This window comes from Centroberyx affinis, unplaced genomic scaffold, assembly GCF_046629955.1.
Source record: "Centroberyx affinis isolate AG114_WGS23_722 - 3 ecotype Tasmania unplaced genomic scaffold, CSIRO-AGI_Caff_v1 ptg002151l_1, whole genome shotgun sequence".
Classification (NCBI taxonomy): Eukaryota; Metazoa; Chordata; class Actinopteri; order Beryciformes; family Berycidae; genus Centroberyx; species Centroberyx affinis.
The window spans coordinates 319532-341556 of record NW_027280468.1 but is presented as its reverse complement, the minus strand read 5'-3'; the positions used below and the strand labels follow the sequence as shown (position 1 = coordinate 341556).

At 43.8% G+C, this 22025-nt stretch overlaps 1 protein-coding gene across 1 annotated transcript in view; it reads left to right on the top strand.

The window, feature by feature from the left end:
• cd276 (CD276 molecule) overlaps window positions 1–22025 on the top strand; it is a 66971-nt gene that overhangs the window by 21047 nt on the left and 23899 nt on the right. Inside the window, exon 4 of the mRNA XM_071531973.1 lies at window positions 96–392. Coding sequence (XP_071388074.1) covers window positions 96–392 — 297 coding nt within the window. The remainder of the gene's footprint in view (window positions 1–95; window positions 393–22025) is intronic.

Here is a 22025-nt window from a genome sequence, read left to right as displayed (position 1 = left end):
CCTCTCCCCCGTCCTCGCCCACCCATGCCTCTTGTTCTCCTCCCTCCTTTCCTTTAATCCCCATCTCTCTTCTGTTTCCTCCTCCTTCCCCTCAGCCCCCTACACCAAACCCGTGGTGACTCTGGAGCCGGATTCCAACCTGCGGCCAGGCGATGAGGTGGCCCTGACCTGCGTGGCGTACGGCGGCTACCCGGCGGCCAGCGTGCTGTGGCAGGACGGGAGTGGGCGCAACCTCACGGACAACATCACCATTTCCCAGGTGGCCAATGAGGAAGGGCTGTTCAGCATGCACAGCGTGCTGACGGTCGTCCTGGAGCCCAACAGCACCTACAGCTGCCGACTCAACAACCCACTGCTGGGCGAGGAGGGCCTCGCCTCCGTCACCATCACAGGTGGGTGTGTCTTGATAGCTCTCTCTCTCTCTCTCTCTCTCTCTCTCTCTCTCTCTCTCTCTCTCTCTCTCTCTCTCTCTCCCTTTCTCTCTTGATAGGTGTTCAGGTGTCTCAGTCAACGCTTTCACCTTCTTCCCGGCGCCGTGTAAACAAGCTGATACTCACAGGCTTCCCACAGTGTTTCAACGTTACCTGCTCAGACTAATCTTGTTTTCAGTCACACAGACGCTGAGTTTCTTATTAAAGTCTTGTATGCTTTCGTAAATCAATCCGTCAGTCAAATTTCATGCTGTGAAGACTCAAGTTTTTTTTTTGCTTTTTTTTTTTTTTGCTTTTTAATTTTTGCTCCTTCTCGCTGAGAGTAACAGTTCAGCTCCACAGAAACGAATGGGAAATAATGAAATGTCCAATTATGGTCCAATAAGCATAACCCATCAGTTCTTGTGCATCGTTAAATTAGATCAGCGGGTGATTATTTCCCCCGATGAGACTCAAATAGCTATTCATCAAATATTTGAAAATGCAATACAGTAATAAAAGATCGTGCTAGATGGAATGATTGGTCTCTCAGCAGTCTGTGGGCTTCAAGCTCAGAGGAAATGTTTGCTAAACCAGGAAGTAGATTGATATGTTTACCTTGCTCTGATTGGGTGATGTAATCGTTGGGTCTGCATGTGTCACAGTATCTATGTGATGGGCCCAAGGGTCTAGTAAGTAAAACTCCCCACCCCCACCCCCCGACCCCATGTCCCCCCAGGGTCGCCCCTGCATGGTGTACACAGTGTTAAGTGCATGGAGAGTGCTGTGTACGGTGATCCGATGCTGGGTCTCTAATGGAAGCAGCACAGTGTGAAATGGCTCATAAATAAGTAGAGGTGGCCCGAACCCGCTCGCTGGACCCGCTCGCTGGACCCGCTCGCTGGAGCTGGAGCTGGAGCTGGAGCTGGAGCAGGAGCGGGAGCGGGAGCGGGAGCTGGAGCGGGAGCTGGAGCTGGAGCTGGAGCTGGGCCGGTCAGGGGGAGGTTGAGCCAGAGGTCAGGGAGTGCTGCTCCACTGGGCTGGGAAATGACTCCGCTGTCTGGAAACAGGATGGCCGATTGGGAGGGCACGCTGAGAGGGAGGGGTGGCCTTTCTAACCGTAGTTGGCGTAGATGTAGTTGGCCTCTTTCAAAACAGCACAGATAACCAGCGAGAGGGACCGCTGCTGGGGTGGGGGAGTGGAATGGTGTTCAACACATGTTGAGAATATATGTTGATAATACAGTAAGGCAACGCTGCTGCTCCTTGTTACTCTTTGCTATCAGCTAGAGGGATGCGCTATTTCATGTTTGGTTGAAATACAGATGATAATTTGGTAACAGTTTAGATTAGGGAACACATATTAACTATTAACTATGGGTTTTTCCTCAATACTTTAATAATTTCTCTCAATAATATGTGATCCTAGCACCTTATAAGCCCCATACTGAGCAAAGCACACTAAAAGCCCAAATTCATGTGCAACAACTTTACTGACTGCTATAAGCACTAATTAGGAGGCTTTTGAGAAAAGCAGAACTACAGCAGCGCCGCTCTGCTTTTTACAATAGTGCAGAATAAGGTGCTAATAAGTGGTTTGTAATGACTAATAATGAACCAATACACCACTAATATGCATGTTTATAAGCAAAGTATTAATAGTTAATATTCGTTCCCTAATCTAAGATGTTACCGGTCATTTTATCACCTCATCATTTTTTGTCTCCTATCTTCCTCTTACAAATGACATACTAGATTATTTCTCCTTGAAACAATGTGTTGATAGAGAGCGATCTGGGTCATGGTTTTATTTGGATAGTCAAGCGTTTAGAATAGGGAAGACTGATCCTCCCCAGTTTTCTGATCCCTCCCCGTTTTTTTTTTCTTTAAAAAGAAGGTTAAGGTTAAGAAGGTCAGTCTTGAGTATCATAGACTTTATAGCTATATATATTTTTGAGCCATTCTGTTTTTACCCTGCAGTTTACTGAGCCATGTCCTCCTCTAGTGTTTTGAGTCATCAGCCTCCACTGGTTTTGGAACATTGTGTTTGTGGCAACCTACACCACAGATGCCATATTAGAGAGGTTTGATTCTCATTTCCTTTAGTCACAGTGTCAAGCTTCTCCTATTCCCCGAATGCCAAAAATGCTTTGCAGCAGGACATTTTAGGCCCGCTGCAAGGAACGTTGTCATGACAGGGCTCCAGACTGCGACCATTTTTTGAGAGTGTGCGAGTTAAAATTTCATGCGGTCGCATTCGTGCGAGTGCATGATGATCGCTCAACGGAGGAGAATGAAATGGTCATCAAGTTCAACACTGCCTATAACATAGTGAAAGAGGAACTCCCGTTCACAAAATTCAAATCCCAGATCACACTGATCCACCGGCGCCCCGGTGGCTCACTGAGTAGAGCGCGTACCATAAGGCTCAGTCCTTCCTGCAGCGACCGAGGTTTGACTCCAGCCTACGGTCATTTGCTGCATGTCCTCCCCTTGCTCTCTCCCATACCTTCCTGTCTCTCTCACTATCTCTGTCAAATAAAGCATAAAAATGCCTAAAATAAAAATCTATAAAATACCATGCTGTACCAAAAAAAAAAAAAAAAAAGAGTGTGACCAAATCATGTGCTGAGAAAGTTGGCACCAGTGCTACCAGTGGAAAAGTTAGTCTGGAGCCCTGCATGATGAAAGGTGATCCGTTCAGCACAGTGGAAATGAAGGAGTCTCTCTGAAACCACCCCAGCTGAAGAAAAGAGGGTTCCAGCCAAAATCAAAGAGCAATGGAGGTGTGCAGAGGGAAAGTGTATAAGTTTGAGAGAGGGACAGCAAAATGAGCAAACCCATAGATAAAGCAAGGGAAGCCCTTAATTAAAACCGGAGGTGGTCGTGATTCTTAGCGCTTGGGTGTACATGGATAAGATTAATTTCTCTGTAGTAGCATCAGCACAGCTTGACGATGGCCTAAGTTGTTAGTAAACACACGCGGCTGATTTACAGTATTTTGTGTGCTGCGATACAAGGGGGCTTGTTTGAAATTAAAATGTATTTGCATTTGTTTACAACAGCTGGTGTGTGCTTAACAGCTTCTGTAATTAATTTTGACCTAGCAGAACTCTTCTACTGGAGTAGCAGAGTGTGGAGTGTGCAGAGCTGGAGTTGATATAGTGAATACACTGCTGTATACGCTTACAAACACAGCACACTGCACACCACTCTCAGGCAGTGGAGAATCCTATTATGAGAAGGGGTGAAATCTGCTTAAAATTCTAAATGGACTATGAGAGCGAAAAAAAGAAAAAAAAACAGAGTGAGAGAGAGAGAGAGCGAAAGAATGGGAGTGAGAGAGAAAGAGAGACAGAGGGAGAGGGAGGGAGGTAGAGAGTGAACAAGCACGTTAAAATTTCACACTCTCCCCAATCTCTGATTGAAAAATTACAATAGTAATACAAATCTCCCCCCAGCAAGAAAAGGAGTTTGACAAGGTTAATTTTGAGAAAATGAACCCTTTACCCACACTGAGCTGAACACCATGTGGGCTGGCATGAGCTACGCACTGAGAGTCTGTGTTAAGTCAGCCATGTTAATCTTACCTCTTTTGTAGTCACGACAATTTGAATACCTCACCAAACACACGTCTGTTAGCAACATATGCACACGGCCCAGGCACACTATCCAGCATCTCGCAGACCGTCTTGGCGGACACGCCTAGTGAAGTGCTGGTCAGGTTTGCAGCTGAGCCCTGAAATAGGCCATGTTTTGTGTTGCTGAGATATTGATAGATTTCGCAGGATACAGCAAGCTTCAGTTGCTGGGAGACCCAAAGGAACGACTGGTATTACTGAGCAGTCCGATGATGAGAAGCAGCAGCGTCAGTCCTTAAATGAACCCTGGCCTGCCTGTCTGCCCCCCCCCCCCCCCCCCCCTCCGCCTCCCTCCCCCTCCCGCTCCTCTCTTGACCGCCTGGCGTAAAGCAGCCGTTTAAACCAGACAGACTAAATTATACGTCTTGCACTGACCCGCTCTCCCAACCTATTTTGACCACTTTGTTCTCCTCAAAAAGAATAATGCCTTTGGAGTTTTCCCGGATCAGGAGTCTATATCCTATCATTTTTTTACCGATCCCTTTTCTGAATGCGCAGCTTTAGATACGTATCCCACATCTACTGGGGCTGCGCGCCGGCTGCAGCGCGTGTTGTGTGATGGCTGGGCTTTAGGGCCTGTCACTGAGCCCCTCCGTCTGCCCACTCTCTCTCAACGAGGACGGCGCCATCTCCCTGGCATCGCTATGCTGGCACAGCATTTACAGTGAGCGGGGTCCGGATGGAGATAGATAGAGAGGGGGGAAGGGAGGGAGATAGAGAGACTGAGGCAGGGAGATAGAGAGAGGGAGCGAGGGAGATAGAGCTAGGGAGAGACAGAGGGAGGTGGGGTTGAGGGGGCGGAGGGGGTGAGAAGTCGATGACAGAGAGTGAGATGGAGACGAGTGTTTGCTGAGCTCGGAGCTGTGGCACCGGGGCCTGACAGGCGGGAGATGGACTCGCTGACGGGGAGAGAGATACAGGCACATCACCCCATTTGGTCTAAAAGACATTCCGCTGAATTTTGCCATTTCGCTGGCGCACTCTGGCTTTCGCTGGCCGGCTCGGTGACTCAGTGGTTGCTAGCGCTGTCGCCTCAGAGCAAGGACCCGGATTTGAATCCCAGCTATGCAAACACATGCTTTCCCTGTGTTTGCATGGGTTTCCTCCAGATGCTTTCTTCCCACATTCCAAAGACGTGCAATTGAATGGAGGTGGATTGGAGGTAGACTCTAAAGCGCCCATAGTTATGAATGCGAATGTGATTATCTGTCTGTGTGTCTAGGGTGTTTATGCTAGAACACATGCCCATGACCCAGAAAAGTAATAGGTAAAGACAATGAATGAATGAATAAATTAAACTGGCGCACGCTCTCATTGACTGCTGCTTGACCTGACTTTGGTTCTGCCGGGAGGTGTTTGACCACACCCTCGTTCCACATGGTCAGCCTGTCCAGTCTACAAAAGTTTAGACCCATAGGCGACTAGAAGCACACTGATTAGGATCAAGGGAATAGAGTGGCGAATCCATCAGTGTGCTCGCAGCAGCCTTTCACACTTTGTATGGCTACAGGAGATACAAAAATAAATAAATAAATGAAAGCGCTTGTGCTTCGCCGGTGAGCTTGTACTTTGCAGGAAAAAACACAAAAAGTCTAAGCAACAAAATGTGAGGTGTGAAGTTAGTATTGATAAATCATATTGTCATCATTAAAAGCCTGCAGTATTGTGAATGCAGCATGCTGCATTACAGTGGGAAAAGTTGTGATCAAAGAGAATTAGTATAGAATGGTTACAATTCAGGGAAATTAAACAAAATGTGAACGTTTGCCTCCTTTATTGGGAATAAAAACCTGTGTAATGCAGGAATGCCTGAAATGTCTGAGGTATGTTATCCAAGTATCTAGTCATTACAAGAGTGAAGAAATCACACGTTGGGCATTTAGATAACACAGAATATAATCACTGGATCAAGGATCAAGACTTGGCACCCAAAACTTAAGCAAACAAACAAAACTTTTGTATTGGGGACTTCTCATATGGATTGCAACTTATTTAAATTTGATCAGGTAATACAGGTGCATTATAATATATGCAAAATTAAAAGTGAAATTACGAGATTCAAACCAGTAAAAAATCAATAAACCAACACTAACAAATTTTGATGGTCTCGTTAAAGGTCCTACTGACACAGTGGTAATCTAACGAATGAATGGACTAAAGTATGTATGTAAATGTTAAAATGAAAATATGTATATAAATATGTATATAAATAAAATATGTATATATAAATATGTATGGATGAAATGATTAAAGATTCAGTTGACATTTGAAATCACTTAGAAGTGAGACTGCTGAGAATCCAATATCAGTGGCGTCTTGCACAATTTCTTAGTTTGCACCCCTTTACTTTTTCTGACTGGCTCTGAGAACATTTAGATGTGATTTCTAAACCCTTCAATATGTAACAATCACTGCAAAGGGAGACAGTTTCACACAGACAAAAGCTCTTAACGGCACTAATTCTATCTACTATAGAAATCAATAGCCCTCACAGCATGGAGAATTGAAGAAAACGTTTTCCAGTGTGTTACAGTAAGCTCATATAGAGGGGCCCGGGCTTCATTACAAAGCCCAACACTCAGCAAGATGCGCACATGGTAAAGTACCCCTTGATTAAAATGAAAGGCGCCCAAGTCTCGGCTCGCCTCTACTCTCGCTTTGCCTTTATGTTTTTGTCAAATGATTTTTCGACCAACTGTCACGGACCCTCACCTACCCTGGCTTGCTGCTCGTGCTGAGCTCTGTCAACTTCATGAAAGGCCACTGAGAACTACACTGGACTCCCTCGCATTCTCTTTATATTTCTCCATATCTCTCCCCTCATGTTTTCTGATTTCTGGTTTCTTCCTTCTCGTAGTTTCCTCAGACCTTTCTCTAAATGGACTTAATCCCCTAAACACAAAAAAATAAAGGTGCGAACTGGAACCGAAAATGGTTCTTCGGAGTGATAGCCATAGAAGTTCTGGTTCCACAAAGAAGGCAGAGGTTCATTAAAGAACCATTTCTGCACTCCTTTGCTGAGACTGTCCTTGTATAGCCTCATTTGCAATTGTATGCCATCTCCCACCCCACCATCCAATAACTAAGAATGAATAACCTTTTAATATTCCAAAGAACCATATATGGTTTAAAAGGTTCTTGAACGGTTCTTTGTGGAACCAGAATTGGTTCTTCTATGGAATCACTCTGAAGAACCTTTTTCAGTTCCAGTTCACACCTTTATTTTCCTGTGTACACAGACACACACACACACACACACACACACACACAATTCATTGGGTTGAATCTGGACCGGCTGGGAAAATCTTGTCAGGGAATCTCAGCAACTACCTCCTCATTAACTGCCCTTGAGCAAGGCAGTTAAACAGAAAACTGCTCCAGCACGTGATGCTCAGTGGCCAAAAATAGTTTTCTGACTGTAATGTGCATCTCCTGAATGTGCATGTGTGTAACTGTATGAATGCAAAGCAGGTTGCTGAAAAACCACTTGCATTCTCAACCAACCTTCCCTGCATAAATAAAGGTTAAAAAACATCTCCTCAGAAGTCTAATTCCCATAAACATTCATCTTTATGGTGGAGATAGACTCTAACAGAGGTGCTAATAGGTGGTCTGTGCCAGAGCATTTGGGACTGCATAACACTTAGCAGTGTTTTTTTCTTCATTAGATGTCTGCCAGCTCGCCTCTTCCCCTTTTCCCTGACTGTGTTATTATCTGTTCCAGAGCTCGGTCCTGACATCGCGGTGCCATCTAAATTGGTACCTGCCAGCGCTCGCCAAGCTTACTCAAGCCGTAAAGCCCCAATCCTCTATTGTTTTTGAGGAGAAGTCCCTCAATGAGTCTTTTCTCTGATTACTGCCATAAACTTGATTGATTTTTTTTCCTCTAGAATCTCTGAAAATATCGGGTGGCAGTTTGAAGCATTTTCACTGTTAAATTGGGGTAAAAGCGTTGCCATGTGAGCACTGCCAAAAATCACTGGCCAAATAGTAAGATGCAATGATCTGCTGTTTCATAGGGGCTTTCATTAGGCTAATTCTTGGTGGTGTGGTAAAATTGCAATTATTCATGAATTTGTTTTTTTTTACAAGGATATTCAGGCTTTTCTCTGATCAGATTTTGTATCAAAAGCTCAGTCAGTCAACTTTAGGGTGACATGTTTCCCAAATCCATGCTTTCGCCTCCCGTGTCTATAAACAAAACACTGCTCTGGTCCTTGTTCTCCACTGAACCTTTTTACAGGCCTAATTTAAATGCAATTAACGGAGCCTTCGGAGAAGTAGAAAACAGCAGTATAAATGAATCCGTTGTCAGCAGAGCGGCGAGCAGGCAACTTCCCCGATGGAGCACTGTATTAATTAGTGTCCAATGCACAAACAGGCCTTCTCCCTCTCACTGAATGCGCGCTCTGTCTTATCAGGAGCCCAGCCGGGGAAAACAACCAAATAGAGAGATGAAGTAATGTGGGCAATCTAAAATAAATTCAGGTAGGCAGCAATGGCAGCATTGTAAGCACATTATTTCCTATCAGGATTATTAACTCGGGCCACTTGCCGCTGTCACTGCTCTGAGATGTTTGAATGTCCTCCTCTGGGCCTTCAGTATGGGAAGTTTTATCCCTGTATTATTGCCCAGGCAATATTATTTGTCATGCTCTCAGTCTTACCGTTAGCAGCTCTGAGGGATTGTTGGGTTGAAAGAAGGATTAAGTCGTGGCCAGTTCCTGCTTGGTGCATTGCTCTTTTAGAATGGTACAATCAGAGAGATAAAATGAGCTCCTCTCTTTTGTGCTGGGATTTATTTTCCCCTTATTCTGGTCCCCTCTCTGCCATCTTGACTTTTTTTTTTTTTTCTCTTTTGGCATTAAAGATTTTTTGCACTGTTTCTGTGTCAAAACGCCTTTTGTGCCACAGTTTAAAAGCTACTCCGCCAAAGTATTTCTTCCTACCTGGACCGTGAATTTCCGTCTTTGTGTCCATTGTTTGTTATGTAAGACAATGTGTGTGTGGGTGGGAGGTGGTCGTTCACATATGTATGTGTGCAAACAGTACGTGTGTACGTGCGTATATGTGTGTGGTTTTGTGTTTGTGTCTACATATGTACATGCGTGCATGCGTGCATCTTGCGTTTTTCCTGTCTGCTGCATGTCCACAAATTGAACCCTATCAAGTGTGATCAAGTGCTGGGTGTCACCATCTTTGGCCCTGACCACCCCCACCCATCACCCATCACCCCCCACCTCTCCACATCCAGCAGTCTGACATCTTTATGCCCATCCCCGGCCTGGTGGGAACCTGTCTCTCTCTGTCGCTCCCTTGCTTTCCCTTTTTCAGGACACTGTATTTATGATGGCAGTAAAAGCGCGAAAGCCCTCTTTTGTTATTGATCGGGTTCATTTTGATTTGGACTCACAGCAAGGACTATCATTGGGACCGATGGGGCCCTGCAGTGTACATTTCACACAGCTCCTGCTAAATCCTGTAAGAGGGATTGGTTTCGGGAGGTCTGGCGTCAGTCTTGGCTTTACGATACGAAATCATATTAGCTTCAGCCTTTCAGAGTCATTGGGAGAACAGCCACCAACAAATGGCTGGGCACACCTTCAAAGTCTACTTATTTAATTATTCATATCTATTTATTTGATGTTTAAACTCTGCACCTGATAAGACCATGAATTATCGTCCCACAAAGGATGTTTGAAACCTCCGTAAATTGCTTTATTCTGGGCGTCCAAACAGCCCAAATCAATGGCTGACTATACACAAAGAGCATTGTCTAGCGATATAATGTCTTTTCAATTAGGAGGCGCTGAGAGATTTAGCTTGTTCTCGGGATAGGTAGCTCTTTCTTCGATAGCTCTAGAGACCAGTAATTGATTACCAAGTGTGAAATGGAAGTTAAGTACGGACCTAGTGTGGCTGTGTCCCAGAGGAGAGGAGTTCCAAGCTCCACTCCCTTACCTCCCTCTGTAGTGGCAACTTGACTTTAAAATAATTACCCGCTCACTGACTCGTCGCGTGATAAGCAAATGCAAGGCCCTCTATTTCAACTCCCAATGTCAAATATCACAGGCCCGAACTGTGATGGCCGTGATTAAGCCGTGCTGCGGTCGTGCTCCTTATGTGACCGGTGCAGACGGACAGCGGCTCGCGATGACTCACATCTCCTTCAGGTTGCATTAATATCTTCCCGCTGGCTCGGACTCTTTAGCCACGCCTGTCTCCCCGAAGCCTGACAACCCGCAGCTCATTACAGACAAACTGTCCATAAGGAAATAAACTCACTCCTCTCACCTTATTAATTTTGTCAACTGTGTTTAATTTCATCAGCCGGCCCTCCCCGTGTGTGTGTGTGTGTGTGCGTTGCCGCAGTAAGTGCAACTCTCTGTCAACGGCAGAGACAGCTCGGTGACCCACACTTAAAGAGCCTGTCATATCTATAATGTATCTGTCTCTTTGCTTTCAGCCACTTACTCCACTGGATGAAGAGCGATGCCATTTGTAATGCCGAGTCTTTCTCCTGATGTGGTTGTTAGTGGGGCTGAGCCATCCGAACAGGGTTACGCTGTTAAAAGAGTCTTTCAAAATACCGTGATTGTGTTTTGGAACCAAGGAATTCAGTTCACCCATGCTGAAAACTGATGTTTGCAAAGGGTTGTGAAAGTAAACCCATTTGCTGATAACATGACATATAAAACAACCAGATTCAGTGAAACATCAAACGCGCTTCTGGAATCTGAATTTTGGTGTTTAGAAAGCAAAGCTGGGAGATTTTGTTAAGGGTTCTGTGGTATCTGTCAAAAACCTTGTCATGGAAAAGGGAGATGGAGATAAGAAACAGTAACCCAACATTCATGAATGAAGCACACAGATGTGTTAAAGTTTCAGACAACACACACACTGTTGTCTAGACATATGTATTGAGTGTGTTCGTCAGCTCGTTAAATGACTTCTACTCTAGGGAAGGGGACAAGCGATGCCCTTGGAGTTCCATATTTCACCGCATGTCAATGAGCCCACGTGACATAATGCGATGGGATTGTGATCCCGATGATGTCACTGGCTACAGGGTTGAAATATGTGCTGCTTCAGGAGACTGATGACTTACATCCTGAGATGAAAGTAAGCTTGTACTGTCTAGTATTGTGTACCACCAAAAGAATTAGTGCCGCTACTCCATACAAGGAAAAGAAGCTCTCAAGGTTACAGAGTAAAATAGGATTCAAGTTGTAATCCTGTACATTGTAAATCTGCCATTGATTCCAGGGAATGTCTTTAAAATGTTCTTTTTCTTCAGTATTTCCCTGTTATGTATCGTAAATTTTGAGGCAAGAGCCAGACAACTTCAAAGGCAGCAGTAGTGTGTAACATAATGGTGTCAAAAAGTAAAATAAATATGATTAAAAAGGGAGAAAAAGAGGACAAACACATTTTTGCATTTCCTTCACAGTCCCCTCAGTCACTTCGGTGCACTGGAGGCTGTGTGGGCCCATCATGTAGCCTAAAAGGAAAACAAAAATATGTCAGGAACTAATTGTCGGGGGGAGTTGGACCCCAATAGTTCAAAGTCTCTGGGCCTGAAGCGCCATAGGCCACATAATGGTCACACACACAGACACACACAGACTGTAGTATGGGTGCTGTTAAAAGCATTACACACATTATGAAACATCAGCCATCACACAAGTATGCTAAATGTGATTGGCTTTATCATTGCTCAGTTTTCTACAGCGGTCTACATTATGAGAGATAATGCTGATGAAGGCAGACTGGTCCCCATCTCTCCCAGCAGCTTATGACAATCTGTTGGCTTTTCTGTAATTATAATTATACTTTGTACCGATTTTAAAGGATAATTCTGGTTATTTTCAACCTGGGCCTTATTTTCCTAATTATCCTGATTAAAACAGTAACCAAACGGTATCGCTCTGGTTGAATACTAGTGACTATGGATCTCCGGGGCGTCTGATGTCATCTGAAGGCATGCATGCTAAGAAGCGAAAACATCCTACGATAGTGAAACATTACTTGCAGTGCTGAACCAGCTCAATGTTTGGAAAGTATGAAGTGATATTGACACAATGCAGATGGAAGGACAGTAGCTCGCCAAGGGCTTGAGTGAGGGAGTCAGAGCCATTTTTTACCTACCAGGAAATGCTTGCTGAGCACGCATGCTGCTTCACATTCATACTGTTCCACATTCACACCTGGGAACAGCCGTAGTCTTCCTCTGCTGGCCACGGAGCAGCTCCACCAGACACATTTGGGGGTTAAGTGCCTTGCTTAAGGACAGCTCAGCAGTAGTTGTTCGGAGAGAGGAAAGCGTTAACTCATTCACTTTTGCTGCCCAGATTTTTCCAACTGGTCTGGGAAATCAAACGGTGACCTTCCAGTCACTGGCCTGCGTCTCTGTAGGCTCTTGCCGCTCCGCAGCTCTAGAAAGGTTTGGACCTGCAGCCCGCTGATTGTTTTCTGCCATGTAAGTGAGAAGAGCGCTCCAAACTGCTCTTATCGCCTGCTTAGACAAAGACATAGTTAGACATAGTCTTTATTCTGACAAACTCTCCAAAAATATGCAAAATATCTTTCTCTTTCCCTCTTCCTCTCGCTCTCGCTTTCTTTTGTTCTCTGTTTATGTGTTGAGGGCTTGGAGCCAGAAGGGCGTAACTTGCATTTTAGGCGAAAATGAGATCTATATATCAAGTAAAAGCTCTTGAGGAGGCCTATGAAGTAGTTTAAGTGTCTGCTTATTTGCGTATTTATGTGACGACATTATCATTATCAAAAGCTTGATCAATCTCCTGTAGAGTTTGCCAAAACCCACTTACGCCCCTCTGGCTCCAAGCATTCAGTCTAGACATACAATGGTAAAGATTTAGATCAGTGTACTTATTTGTGCATTAGCTAGCTCTGTTTATAATGCAGTGTAGAAGTTTTCTGGAAAGTGCCACCTCTGTGCGACATATTTTCTCTGACATTGTTGCCAACCACCAACTGAGCATCTTTCGGCTAAATCACAGTCTCACACAAGTTTTGTGTGAGACTGTGATTAGTTATATTCCACTGAGAGAGAGATTTACAAAGTGTCATTTTTTCAGTCTGTCCAAGATATCATATTTGAAAAGTGCTGGAAGGAGGCAAAGTATATTTAAGCAATAAGCCACGAGAGGCTGTACTTCACAGTGATTTTAGAACAGCTTAAAGGCGTTGTTAGGCGCTCTTCTAAAATCACTGTAAAGCACAGCCTTGAGTGGCTTATTGCTTTCACAAAACGATTGTAATAAAAAAGAGCACAAATGGGCAATAAATCTTTTATTTTAATCAATAATAATTAGATAATTTAATGTCACACTTACACCAAACAATATAGTTATAGTACCGATATGCATGGTGATTTTCGCTTATAATGTATTTTGCAATGGCTTCAAACAAACTCAGACAATCAGAACTGAAGTCAGGAACTATCTGTTTTATCATTTGTACTCTATCATGACTGGATTTTCATTGCGGAGCTTCACTTATTGAACCTGCTAACTCCATGGTGGACATTGTAGAGATGGTTCAATGCTTTCGATCTTTCAATCTTTGAAATCCATATTTAGTAATTTCCAGTGGTGAGGGATAGACACATCTCAGCAGAGTCTCAGACTAGTTTGCAAACCCAGCACTAGCTTCCAAACTGCATTCAGTTAGCTAAGCTAGCAATGAATGAAGTGCCTTTGTTTACATGTGAGAAGTCAAGTGATAATGTCAATGCGAAGTAAAGCTATAAAGTGATTTCAGTTAATGATGTGACTTGAGGATGTAATTACTATGGAACCGTATGGTATGAACCGTAGTTATGGTTCGTTTCAGACTTTGTTTTGTTAGGCATTCACTGAGATGTCTCCTTTATTAGCAGTTTTTCAGAATAAAACAAGAACAAAAGTATACATCATAACAATGTATCCATAAGCATACCATATTCTTAAATAATATGCTCAAAATCAATTTTGTGTATTCTTTCTTTGTGCAGCAGGGTGGTGAAGTAAGTAGGGGGACCCGGGGTCAAGGCCTCTTTCTGGCAATCATCCGCCCTGCTGAAGTGTCCTTGAGTAAGACACTGAATCCCTACCAGCTCCAGTGTGGCTGTTCTGTAATTAACCTTGACCTCTGACCTCTCTGTGGACATCCACATTAAAAAAATGATTGTGTGATCACGTGAGGACGGTTGTTTTTGTTCTTGAGATGAGCAGCAAGCAGGTAGGAGCTGACCTGCTCCAAAATCTGAACCGGGCCCAGCTCTTGAGTGCTTTGAGAATATTCATCTGTCTCTCCAGTAACCACCAAAGACTGCAGCAGAGGAAAATGAGAAATGCTGTTTTATAATGAGAGCCCTAGGCAAAGACATACAGAGGCATGTCTTTTAAAGAAATTCTGTCATTATATATTCTCCTAGTAATACTGCAGTGGGAGAGGCATACTAAGAACTCGCACTCTCAGCCCGGGCTTTGGAGGGATCCAAGCAGTTCTTTTATGTTTTGGATAGAACTTGTATTGCTTTGTGATATAGGGTTAAGCTTACAACCTGTCTTTTTGTATTCAGAGATGTTATCATGTAACTGGTTGAGTGCAACTGTTGTGTTGTGTGCTGCTTTTGTTTCATGGTAAACAAACATTGATACATGTGGATGTATTTTCAAATATTTGGATTCATTTTCAAAGACTAACCAGAGGATCTAAGACAGAGTCAATGATGACTAATAGGTTTGGCATTAGATAAGGCCGTTTTAGTAGTTAGAAATATGAATAGTGTTTTTAGAGCATAATAGAAACGGGGAGTATTTGCCAAAGCTGCTCAACTGTGTCATTACACAGTATAGTATCAATCTAAAGAGGCAAATAACAAGCTTGGAAAGACTAACACAAAAGCTAGTGCAGCTATTGGGTGCAGTCATGAGTTACTGAATGGACGGTTCAATAAGTGTCATGTCTAAAGTTCATATCCTGGACAATATTGCTCATCCACTTCACAGTATACTGATGCAACACAGGAGCTGTTTCAGCAATAGGTGTACAGTACACTTCCCAGAATGTCTGCAGAGAGTTTCAAGCAGTCGTTTGTTCCTACTGCAATGAACACTGGAATGAGCACAATGGAGTTGTACCTGATCCGCCCTCTTAGTGTGGCTTTCCAGTAGTGTAGGAACTGATTGTTATTTACTGAATGTGCCTGTGTGTCAGTGATGTATTCTGCTCTGTCTATGTGGGCTGAGCCCTGATTGTGCTTTGATCTGTGCACTCTATCACTTACATAAAGGAATTTCCCACTGTGGGATGAATAAAGCAGTACTTCTACTTCTTATTACTTCTACTTCTAGCACTTTTAGCTACTGCCAACGCTACTGCTCAGTAACATCTTGTTTCTGTCTCATTCAAAAGGTAGCCTCCTACTTCCTAACTAGGAACCTTCCTAATAAAATCCCCCATCATAAAAATTAATTTAAAAATGTTATATGTTTGTTTTGGAAAACTCTCTCAAAATGGACTTCTGTCTGCCATACATTTTAGCAGATGTTGGGGAAGGTTTGTTCTTCTTCACTGATGTTGCAAGGTTGTTGTGGGATTCCCTACTCCGCCTGAGGAACCACTGTATGCTTCCTTCAAAACAAGGTACCTTAGGATGCTTCCTATGTGTCCTACCTGAATGAGACTTGAAAACTCCAGCTTCCTACCTAGAAATGGTACCTTAATGGGAAGTTTTCTTGGGTTTGAGACAGAGACCTTAATATTTGGTAAATTCTTAGGTAGTAGCATGTGACTATACATTGTTAAAACAATGCAAGCTACTGCAGTCACCACAGGGTCACGATCACAGCCTGAGAAAAATGTGACCCAGATGTGACTATAGGAGCAAGTTTGGATTTGTTTGACTGGATCCATACATATCCTCTATTTTAAATGGCTCTTTAGTCTCTTCATTGCCATTTGGACTTGTCACTCTGCTCCCAGCTCCTCCACTCGGCATTAACTCAATCAGCCAGTCAGATAGTCTGCTTTAGTGCTGATAGCTGTCACTAGTGATTCCCTCCTACACACCCTCAACATCTCACAGTCAGCTCTTGTTTTAAAACTAATTAAAAATTTAGAGAACACAACTTTTTTAACTGATTATTGCACCCAAATTTTGCCTGAGTTGCTAAGACGGCCTGCCGAAGAAATGGAATGGCCCAAAAAAAAAAAAAAATCAATAGTCCACTCTGCCTCCAACATCTTAATGCCACTCTCAGTGGAGAGGGGCGTGTGGAAGTGATGGAGTCTCTGTCAGTTAAATTGAGGCCCCAGTGGGGCTAGGAGGGACCTGGGAGCTGTTGCGAGAGAGCGAGGCTGGCCGGCGCTAGATGAAGTGGGCAGACAGGGGGTGTGAGACGCGGCCTCAGCATTGTCGCCCACATTCGTCCCCCCCAGGCCAGTGTTTATATACTCCACCTCACAGCCGACTACCGCATGCTCGCACCCCTCTGTCTGCAACGTACCGCTTGCCTTGCTAACAAGGCAGCCATACTGTTTGCTTTGAACTGTATACACAGTTAATTAGCCAGCCTACTGGGTATGGGATTACCTTCAACTGTAAAGATGAGAAAATTCACTCTAACCTTGCCGCTGGCTCTGAATAAGAGTTGAAATCATCCCTTTGAATGTACCTGTGGGTTAGGTTCCCCCCTGCCTCCCTCCAGTGAGTCTTTTTTTTTCTTTTCTTTTTTTAACCACTGAACTAGGTCTGGTTGTGTGAGAACATGCCAAAGGCTCCTTGACAGTTGATTAGATTCTTTTTTTTTATGGTTTTTGTGTTTTACTGTTTTACTGACATATTGACATATCAGTAAAACAGTATTGGTATTCTGGAGGGTTTCTCTACCCTGCGTTAGAACTGCAGCGGGTGGTCAGTACTCTCTACTACAATTCATTATTAGATGATGTAGTGTAGAGATGAGTAGGTATATTCTAACACCCAGCGATAGTCTTTCAAATGACTGGTGTTTAGAGCATTCACTGTTTTAGTTTTTTAGTTTTATTAATGTGTGCATACAAATACACATACAATTTTATAAATAATGCTTAAATCAACATGCACAGACAAACTTATGGAAATTTTATCTGAAGAAATGTCTCAAACTGATATCACTAAATAGCTCAGGTAATTTGTATAATGCCCCAAATCTTGTGCTGCATTTGTGTGTTTAAGATGTACTAGGATGAAGACTAGATACTCCTTATTTAGAGTGGTAAACCTAATTGTTTCATTGCTAAGAAGCTCATTAAGTTTCCAATGGCCTCATTGTCTGAGTTTATATGAGCAAACTACAATAATCCAAATCCAAGGCCTGGCAGTTGTAACTCAAGTCTCAGTTTAGCCTTTCTCAGCGGTACATGACCATTGGGCTGCAGGGCGTATTCGCCTGAGGATCGATCAGATTAAAAGTCCAACTCATTTTATGGAGCAGGTAGCCTCACCGTACCATCTCACCATTCCAAATCTATATAGTCCTGCACCATAGGCAGAGTGCTCTCTGGAGTCTGGACCCTGAGCCAACTTTCCATAGGAGAAAGGTCAGCAGCAGCCTGACATGTCTGAGCTGAGGAGTTTAGAGTGAACTCATACCACACAACCTCATTCTGATTCCAGCCCAGTCTCACATTGGCTCAACGCTCGCTTGCTCGCTGACCCACACACTCGTTCACTCACTTGCTTTTTCACCTACTCGGGTCACTTGATCACTCGCTCGCTCACCCCATCCCTCCAACCCTCACATGCTCACTAACTCAGCTAAGTCGCTCAGCAGCTCGCTCGCTGTACCCACCACCACTCCCCCCACCAGCAGCAGATGGCTTTTATAGTTCTCCCGCTGAGAAAAAAGGGGGTTGTTAGAAACTTTATTCCAATGAATGCAGAGCCATTACTCTGTTTTAATGTGCACGTCTGCACATCATACACTCGTGTTTGCCACAAGCCCATGGCGTCAAGGGAAGGGCAATAATGTCAGACAAATTGTGTAAGTAAATGGGTGCTAGGTCGTCCTAGAGAGGAGCGCTTTGCCTCTCTGCATGCCAATAAGACAGTGAGCTAGCATCTCGCTGGAAAGCAATTTATTGAAATGCAAAAAGAGGGGAGATGGCTCAGAGCAAAGATGCTGACAGGACAAAAACCTGTCGCCATCCATCTCAGTTTGCCAAGTTTTTCCTCTCCCAGTGAGTGTCTTGTCCTCTCCCAGAGAGTAGAGGTGTTCCCAGAAATACTCAAAGAACAGTCGGGTGTGCCACTGTGAGCTTTTCATGCTGGAGCACAATGGAGAGGGCTGGAGGTATTGATGGACACCTTACCGGACCATAATAAAAGCTGGTAATTGAAACTGAAGCTGAAACAAATTCAAAGTCATTCGTCAATGTAATCCCAATATTCATGCTCATGTCTTTCATTCTGGCTAATCCGTGTCCTCTGACACCGCAGCCACCTTCTTTCCATTAGCATTGTTGTTATTGTTTCTGCCAATCTCTATCCTCTGAGATCGGCAGTGCTAAACAGAGGAAACTGAATAAAGAAGTTTAAATCACCAATGTCTGCAAGCTTGTTTGTTCTCGCTGAGGTGGTGCGCATCAATCACCTTGCCAGTGTTGGGTGAATGTGATTTAAGCGTGAGCTGCTGTTTTGTCTCACTGAGTTTTATGTCTCATTCACTTTAGTGTCTCTTCTCCGCCTTACTGTATTGTCCCGCAATGAATGCCTTCTTCTCTGCCATGTGACTCATTGTTAGAGAGATATATAAGCCTCTCTCCTCCTCTGCCGGGCCTGGTTGTGCCTCTCTGGTCTCCGGGGCTGTGTAGCCCCTCCAGCAGGGCTGGGCCTTACTGCTGCTCAACCCCAGGGCTAGCCCCTAGTCCAGCTTGCTCTTCTATGATCATTGCTCTTCCACCACAGGTCCCCTCTCTCACTTTCTCCATCTTCCGCAGCCTGGCAGCAGTTCTAAAGGCCTGGGTCTTTGGTTCATCCTCACAATGAAAGAAAAAACCTAATTGACTCTTACTCTCCTCTTCCTCATCCCCCCAGCTTGTCTGCAATGAGCCTTGGGGCTCTTTTTAGCCTGAAGCCATCCTTCTGTCAAGGGACATTATTCTCCTTTGGTCACAGCTTAAGAGGCTAGGTTTCACCCAGGCAGGTAAAACTGGGCTGACAGTTGGAGAGAAAGCAGCTTTGATCTCCACCGTCTTCACGTTGCGGAACCGAGATGACAGGCAAGGGGGTCGTAGGAGCACTTTATTCTACCAAAGGTACTGCAGAGAAAACACTCGGGCTTGTAAAAATGCCTGCAAATCTGGGCTTTCACATTCAGCTAGGCCCAAACAATACCTAAGCTGGCCCCTTGTGAGCCCCCTATAGTGTCTTCCGGGGACTAAGGGAGCCTCATTTCTCACTGGTGATGCGGCCTATGTTCGAGACTCCATATGGAGGTGGTGTTTTATCATACTCCTGCCTGCCCCCATTAAATATCTATTTTTACCTTAGCAGTCTGCCGTGGCCCCCTATGATACACAAAACACCTACAGTGAAGCACCACCTCGTATTAGGTGTAACAGTAGGGGATATGCTCCAGGTGTGGTCCACATAACCTACAAGAACTTTGCAAACAATAATTCTGTAGTTAAAGCTACATTATCTAACTTTTTCATGATAAAATATTGCCTTATTTTCAAGCCGAGTAATGTGCTGGGTTCTCAATAAGAGATAATCCACCCATCAGCGATGCGTGGGACCCCCATGCGACTTCTGCATCTCCAGACAGCTGTGGAAGTGCAATGTGTCCTGGGGCCTCAACACTGGAGTCCTGTGACAATTAGACGCACACGGCATAGTGACAATTACAATGTAAATAGAAGAAGAATAAAAGAATAACAAGGATGCCAGGAGCGCTTCTGAAGCAAGGGTGGTTGTTTATTGATGAAATAAACCAGAGAAAAGAATCTCTGACCATGTAGCCAATCATGAGCAAGGGAAGCTAACTCCTAGCGACATGCAGACTGCTCAACTCGTCTCAACATAAGAGAGCATGCGGAAGCACAGAGACACTTTTTACTGGCACAGCTCCGCCTCCCATACTGTACCCACTAACCACAAGAGCCCCTAAGTAGGCACTACAATAACAGTAACAATAACCAACAGAACATTAAATTGCCCTTAACAGCTTAAATTGTACTTCAAGCAGCAACAAATTCCAGTCTTTTTATAGGTTTGCTACATTATGCTGGTTGTCAGTTTTAAATACTGTTTTTTCTTTTTTTTTTCTTTTTTTTTTGTATGAACAGATATATGCCACTGTCCCTGCAATAAATAAAAGTAGCCTATATCCTTGGCAAGCAGGCAATATATGTCATAGCCTTTTGCTGTCGTTTTGCTCCAATCTACTTTGCTGTGCCGTTATCTTTCAAACATGGATCATTACCGATTGGGGTAATGTTTCAGTGGCATTGCAGAGTCAACCTGGCAAGAAGCAATAGACTGGGACAAATATTGGGTCCTAGCTGTATAGCTATATTGTTTGTGATTCATGTATCTTTATTGAATTGTGTTTACAAAGCTACACGGCAGTAGTAACATCATTAGCCAAGGGTAGATAGCAATTTCCTTAGAAATGCATTTTACACCGTAACATTCATTTCCAGTGCCAACCACTCACTTCTAATTTTATTAAGATGACTATTCGACATTTTTGTGTCCACATTATCATTATATAACCATAAATGTGTGATACACAAATGAAAAAATGGCACAAAGCAACCATGTATTGAAGTATGCACAATGTTATGACGTTTTCATGTGGTTTAAAAAAATCAATATATTCTGTATATTCTATATTTTACTTGTGGTGCATACTGACAGTGTGCAGTACCTGAGTCCCTAAACTGTTTGTGTCAGCTGACAGACTAGCGACGTTGGCATAAGTGGGGCGATGCAAATACAAGCAGGCACCCTGGCTAGCGTGTGGCGTTTAGCTTTTTTATTCTGATTATTTGTGTTTTATTCTTTATCACATCACATCATAGCTTATAATAGGCCTAGTGTTGATTGTGAGTTTTTTTCCATTATTATTAATGAATTATACTAATGTATAACTTAATATGTATTCCAATGTGTTTTATACATTCACAATACCTAAAAAAAAGTCAAGCCTGAGCTCCAGTATGGAGTGAGGTATGGCCTCTTTGGTGCAGCTCTGCAGTCTGCAGACTCTAGGTAATGTGACAGTGCAGCCCAAAGCACTCCATCCTCACCCCAGCACAGAGGGAATAGGGAAAAGGGGAAAGAGAGGATAGGTAAACAGAGCCATTAGAGACAAATCTATTTCTGAAGAAAACAAAATCACATCATCAAACAAGAGAAAAAGAAAAATATGATCCTGCAGCCCTTTGGGCCTCGGCGTAGAAATGATAGCCGACTATGGCATTTGTCTTTATCAGTCTGCCTTGAGGGAGGGAGAGGGTGGTGGGAGGGAGGGAGAATGAAAAGAGAGTGAGAAAGAGAGTGGAAACAAAGAGCACCGCATCTTCTATACTTCTATGTCGCGAAGAGGCCAGACACATTCATTACCTTTCTGACTTGGTGTTTGTGGGACGTGGACAGCTCATGTATGATTATTCCGCCTTCATACATGTGTTTTGGCTTTCGCCGTTGGTGCGAACCCGCTCTCAGATGGTCATCCTTTAAATAGAGCAGAGTGAAGGGCTCGGTGGACAGCAAGCCACGCCGTCATCAGTCATGACTAGCCTGGGGAGGCATACGCAGCTTCATCAAAATGACAAGATTGACTTTCCAGATTTTCTCCTTTCTCTCTGACATTTGGTTGTTTATCCTGGTTTGCAGTGGCAGTAGCAGAGAGTCCATATAGAGCCTTGTGTCTTGGGATGCTCTCTAGAAATAAATACGTATGATTGAACCGATTAT